General features: G+C 36.6%; 1 protein-coding gene across 1 annotated transcript in view; it reads left to right on the top strand.

Annotated features, from left to right (window-relative positions):
* The window catches only part of LOC141337013 (adhesion G protein-coupled receptor E3-like), a 41,694-nt gene extending 37,541 nt beyond the window's left edge, over positions 1–4,153 (top strand). Inside the window, exons 3-10 of the mRNA XM_073842738.1 lie at positions 775–956; positions 1,056–1,217; positions 1,303–1,512; positions 1,590–1,822; positions 2,712–2,778; positions 2,865–2,956; positions 3,045–3,207; positions 3,710–4,153. Of these exons, the coding sequence (XP_073698839.1) occupies positions 775–956; positions 1,056–1,217; positions 1,303–1,512; positions 1,590–1,822; positions 2,712–2,778; positions 2,865–2,956; positions 3,045–3,207; positions 3,710–3,814 (1,214 nt within the window). The 3' untranslated portion in view covers positions 3,815–4,153. The remainder of the gene's footprint in view (positions 1–774; positions 957–1,055; positions 1,218–1,302; positions 1,513–1,589; positions 1,823–2,711; positions 2,779–2,864; positions 2,957–3,044; positions 3,208–3,709) is intronic.
* The last annotated feature ends 1,847 nt before the right edge of the window (positions 4,154–6,000 follow it).

The raw sequence follows: 6,000 nt of genomic DNA on the forward strand, positions 1-6,000 counted from the left end.
TGTCAATAGCAGTGCTGTTTCTCTCCAGATTTACATATTGAGTAACACTGTATTTTACTTTTTTTGGACGAATAAAAAGACTGTGACCAACATTTTGACCTCCTTCACTTCAGAGAATATTTTAAAAGAGTCATCATCATCATCATCATCATCATCATCAGCCAATGAAGTTAAACTAGCCTCCTATGGAAACCTTGTTTTAAAAACTAGCGAGAAACTAATTTCTACTTTAGTCAAGACAACAGACACAAGTCACAGTGTAAATTTTACTCTTCCCACTGTAGGTAAGTGGTATGCCAATATATATATATATATATATATATAAAAAAGTTTTAAAGTACACCCGAAGAGTTCACAACACATCAGAGAAAAAAAATTAATAAAAAGAATAGTCAGTTAATTTGTTTGTTTTCAAATTCAGTGAGTGTGTTGGACTTAAAAAAAATATATATATATAATTTAAATAAATGAATATAGCTCATAACTGCTTGCTTAATTTTAATCAGAAGTAGAAGTCTTCATGGTTGGACATCAGATCACCTTAGATGAAATCACACGACTTGAAACAACAAATTCTTCTCTGGACATTGATCTCATTGGGATCGCAAAGAACAACATTGAAACAAGTATGTGAAATGTTATAGCGTGATTTGTTGACCTCATTGTGTATATGTATATGTATACTTCACAACATACTATAAATGCAAAAAACCATTTACTTTCTTTATTGTTGTTGTTTTAACACAGTATGTCTTTCCTGTTTCTGTCATACAGGATCAGCTGCTGTGGCTTTTATGAGCTACAACACAATGGAGAATCTCCTGAAGCCAGACTTCTACATCACACCAAATGACACGATTAAAACCATGATGTCCACTGTGATCTCAGCTACTCTTCCCAGAACCACCAACACTACACTCACCAAACCAGTCAACTTCACCTTTCAACACATCAGAGTGAGAGTGAAATGTGTTTTTTTTTCCAAACTGAGCACTGATGAACATCTGAAAACATCTAATGTTCAGGGTTTTGATATTTTCATCTTTGTTTTGCAGGAGTTTGATCCCAATGGTTCTCTGTCCTGTGTGTACTGGAATATCAGTGAGTGGATTGTAGATGGTTGTTCTGTTTTAGAGACCAACAGCAGCTACACTGTGTGTTCCTGTGATCATCTGTCGACATTCGCTCTCATCATGCAAACCAGCCGTCCACCAGAGGTACGAGAACATTTCTAGTGAACACTGAAGAACAGCACAGATTTGTCACTCATGTACACTGACATGTTATTTTTTTCTTTTTTAGGATGACCCACTGATGAAGCTGTTGAGTTTGGTGTGTGTGATCGTGGGGCTGGTGTTCTTCAGTTTGGCCCTGTTGAGCTTTGCTCTTTGTCGCTGGAGTCCTGGAGTGAATAATGTGGCTCGTATCAACATCTGCATCAGTCTTCTGTTGGCTCACCTTCTGTTCCTGCTCACACAGCAGTTCCTGAGCGCCATACAGCGTCATTCTCAGGTAAGAATAATGAAGGAGCCCTACAGCTCAGCACAGCCTCACTGAGAATCATCATAACCGTCTCTCATGGTCTGCAGGTGCTGTGTGCCGTGATCTCAGGCCTTCTGCACTTCCTCTTTCTCTCTGGCTTTGTGTGGATGTTCATCGAAGCTGTGATGCTCTTCATCTGTGTGAAGAACCTATCACAGATCAGCTCCAGAAAGAAGGAGGTGCTTAGCAGTGGATTCCTGTGTGTGATTGGATATCTGGTTGCTATGGTTGTGGTTTGTGTGTCTGCTGGTCTGGTTCCTGATGGCTACGGCAGCGAACAGTGAGTTGGGATATTTAAAAAAGATTAGATGACTCAAAGTGTTTAGTTGGACTGTCATCACACAGCTCTTTTGGATCAATGATGTTCTCTGATATATTTTTTATATACTGCGATTAAAGTCACCTAAGCCGCTTTTCCACTATCGGTACAGTTCCAGTTGTGTTTCCACCTGAGCCTGGTACGGCACGGAACGATTACAAACCGTTCTCGGCCCGGAATTCTGGGCACGGTTAGACAACCGTGCTGAACCGGGCTGATAAAATGCATTTGCATGGCTTCGCCACTCTGTTGCCTGGCTACCAGTTTCTCTATGGCTAAGCGGGTGCGCATTAAACAGATACAGTAAACATAAATACAAATGTCTGAGACACTTTGGTCTGTGGATGAAACATTTGCTCTAATATACATATTTGGGCAGAAAGAAAAATTCAACATCTGGAGGGTGCAAAGAGAAACGAAAAAGTTTTTTTTAAATTTTTTATTATAGTGCAGTGTCTTGCAGAGAAGGGCATTAAGAAAAGTTTCGAAACAGTGCCGGGAAAAAAAAAAAAAAAAAAAACTCAAACATACATATCGCGTCCAAAAGGACAATAACAGTAGAAGCGGGGCTTGCATTACCAAGGCAACGACTGACACATTTGTATTTACATTCCAAATAGTTCCGTTATCTGCACCGCAGTGGAAAATCAAACCTTATCCATGCCGACTGGCCCGAATCGGCACGGAATAGAACGGTTACGCATTGAGAACGGTTCAGCCCGATAGTGGAAAAGCGGCTCTAGATTGGCAATAAATTGGGAATGCATTACAATTTTTCCAGTTCTTCACCAGTCAGCTCCTGAAATTATAATAAATTAATTCAGTTATTATATTGTGTTTTTCTTAACAGCTGCTGGATTAAACAAGATAAAGGTTTCATCTGGAGTTTTATGGGTCCTGTTTGTGTCATACTAGCAGTAAGTTCAAGTTACAGATATTTGTCCTATGGGCTGTTAAAGCATTAAAAAATAGTCCTTTAAAATAATTACTTGTTTTCCCGCAGTTGAACACAATCCTCTTCATCAGAGTCGTCATCAGTCTGAGCTCAACTCTCAAAAGTCTAAATGCTGAAGTTTCACAGATGAAACAAACCAAGTATTATGCATTGTTGTTCTACCACTCTTAATAAAGCAACATAAACACAATAAAGACATTAACTTATTCTTTATCTGTTTACCTGCAGGATTATGGTGTTTAAAACACTGGCTCAGTGTGTGGTTCTTGGTTGCCCCTGGATTCTGGGTTTCTTCACAAATAACAGTAAGGTGCTGGAGATCCTCTTCTTGATCTTGAACTCCCAGCAGGGAACCTTCATCTTCCTGATCTACTGTGTCCTCAATAATGAGGTTAGACATCACTTCATTTAGCAACCATATTCCATGTGAAATATGAATGTTGTTTTCATAAACATGTTATCTTTGATGTCAGAGGCAGTTGTTTAAAATGTATTTTTCAGTTTGCTTCCCTTGACTGAATGTTCAAATGAGTCCAAACTATTCAAACTGTCAAAAAATAAAATTTAAACAGACAAATAATGCCTTTGATTTCCCAAGCTTTTGAAATAACTTCAAACTTTTAGGCCCAACTTTCAAGACAACATCAGAGTTTTTTTCTATTTTGTCCTCCGTAATAAGAAAAAGCATTTTAACATTCCACTCCAGTGTCTCCAGAGACAGTGTATGGAAGACAAGTAAAGAATCAGTATTTATTTCTGAAAATGCAATTCTAATCTCTTAAGGTCATTTTATCTTACCAGTTCATTAGAAACAAACTCCATTCTTGTTATTGAGTTTCAGAGGTTAAATTGATTTCATGAAGTCACTCTTCTCTTGTCTCATTCTTGTCCAGGTCAGGCAGCAGTACAAGGCGTTCTTCAGATGTCTTTGCTGTGGATGCAAACCCAACAACATCAAAACAGTCCCCCAAAATGCTAGTTTCATGTCCAGGAGCTGAGTGAAGTGCTATTACTTACAGTTAAATACCACAACAACAGAATCAATGAATTTAGCATTTACCTCACACTACACATCTCATTTTAGTTTATTTTAGTCGTCGTTAATTTTGATGCAATCTAATAACTTCCTTTTATCTTCATATGCACTACTGCAGTGGTTCTCATTCCAGTGCTCGCATACCAACACTCTGGACATTTTGTATGTATCTCTTATCACTTCAGATGTTTGTTCTATACAACCGCAGGTACCCTGCAAAGTGTGCATCACAGAATATTCTGCCATGATTCCAGTTTTTGTAAATTGTATTTATTTACAAAGGCATATTATGACACACTTCTCTAGTACATTTCATCTGTGTGTGAAGACACTGCAAGCCATGCCATAGCGCAAGTGTGGACTAGGCCCCAGTTGCTCACTTCCTCTCCCTCATTGTCTGGTATTGTGTTTGTTTATGTTTACATGCGGTCTTTAGTTTGTTAGGCTTTTGAATTAGTTATAAATAATATTACCTTTTTTTGTGGAAACCTTGGAAGCCATTTTTTTGTTCATTATTTAATGTGATAAAAATTAAATGTTAAATGCAATGAATTTTGAAAAAAAAAAAAATGTATTGCTCTGTTGTACCATATTATTAAATAAAAACAAATACAGTGAAAAGGTTACATTTATTATTGACCAAAAACTGAATCAGAAGTTTGGTAAAATGCAGAAAAACGGCCAAGGTTAAAATAATAATAATTGGACATAGAAGAGGACCACCTCTCTTCAAGGAGTACACTAAAATATGCCAAGATTAAAAATAAATAAATAAATAATAAAATATATTAATTTGGAAGCAAGGGTAGACAGATCACAATGCAAGCGGGAGAATCCTCATGTTACGGTCATCGCCAGTGTTGGGGTAAGTTTCTTTTAAAAGTAATGGATTACAATATTGAGTTACTCCCTGAAAAAAGTAACTAATTATGTTACATAGTTACTTTTTATGGAAAGTAATCTGTTACATTACTTTATTTACCATTACTTTTTAGATCTGGACAGGGCTTGCTTGTTTGTTTTTTAATATAAAAAGTTAGATTTTTAGCAAATGTAAAAGCCCTTTCACACCAAAAAGTGAAATAAGCCAAAGGGCTGAAGTACAAGTAAATTCACTTCTGTACAGTAGAACTGTAGGAGAAGGAAGTGCAACACTCTTCAGCAATGAGAAAAATAAAGCACAAATGTTAGTTAATTTAAAGTAAGTGTTGGGCTAGTTACTCAAATAATGTAATACATTACTCATTAGCTACTCCTTTCAAACTTATTACTTTCTGAAAACATTAGTTATGCTACTAGTTACATTACTTTTTCTTCCTGCCACACAGAAGTTGTAACTGTGAATCTTACACATAAAACTCTTCTAGACTGTTACTAACAGCATATTTCTGCCTCCTCGTTTGACCAAAATCCACATTAGATCACAGTCAGAAGTTATTACAAACACTCAATAGTGACGGACATTCAAGTAGAAGCCCAGCAAGCAATAGCCGTCATTTCACCGTCTGGGTTAACTATAAACCCAACATAGCCTGGCTATGTGCAACCCACTTCCAGCCCAAATAACCTTGAATTTGGTTGCATGCCATTTTTTTGGCAAAATAACTAGTTAGATGTATGAAATTCCATACTGTAAGCAAACTCAGCAACGTTTACAAGGTTTTATGGTTTATTTTATTTATTTATTTTTTAATTGATGACTAGTCTAATATTGGGATATGTTTAGACGTCTATTAAATTTTCATTGACAGCCCAAATACAAACTTGTTTTAGCCTAGACGTCTGGGCTGTGTTTTCACGGCTAAAAGACGTCTTTTAGACCAAAAATTGCTTGCTGGGAAGTGTTGTGTTAATCTCATTAATTGTCATGTGTAGCTTGAAGCTAATGAAATTTCTCTGTTGCGATTATATTTCATTATTTATTTTACCAAATCACAAGTTTGTAAGATTTTGATTAATATTACATTTACATTTATTCATTTAGCAGACGCTTTTATCCAAAGCGACTTACAGTTGGGAATACAACAAGTGATTTGTCTTAAGGAGGCAGATCAACATAGGAAGTGCTCAAAAATACCATATATATCAGGCGTTGTTAGATGAGTACAGGATAGAAAGGGAAGATCAAGAAAGAAAGAGAGGAGAAAG

This window comes from Garra rufa, chromosome 6 (genome assembly GCF_049309525.1).
Source record: "Garra rufa chromosome 6, GarRuf1.0, whole genome shotgun sequence".
NCBI classification, from domain to species: domain Eukaryota; kingdom Metazoa; phylum Chordata; class Actinopteri; order Cypriniformes; family Cyprinidae; genus Garra; species Garra rufa.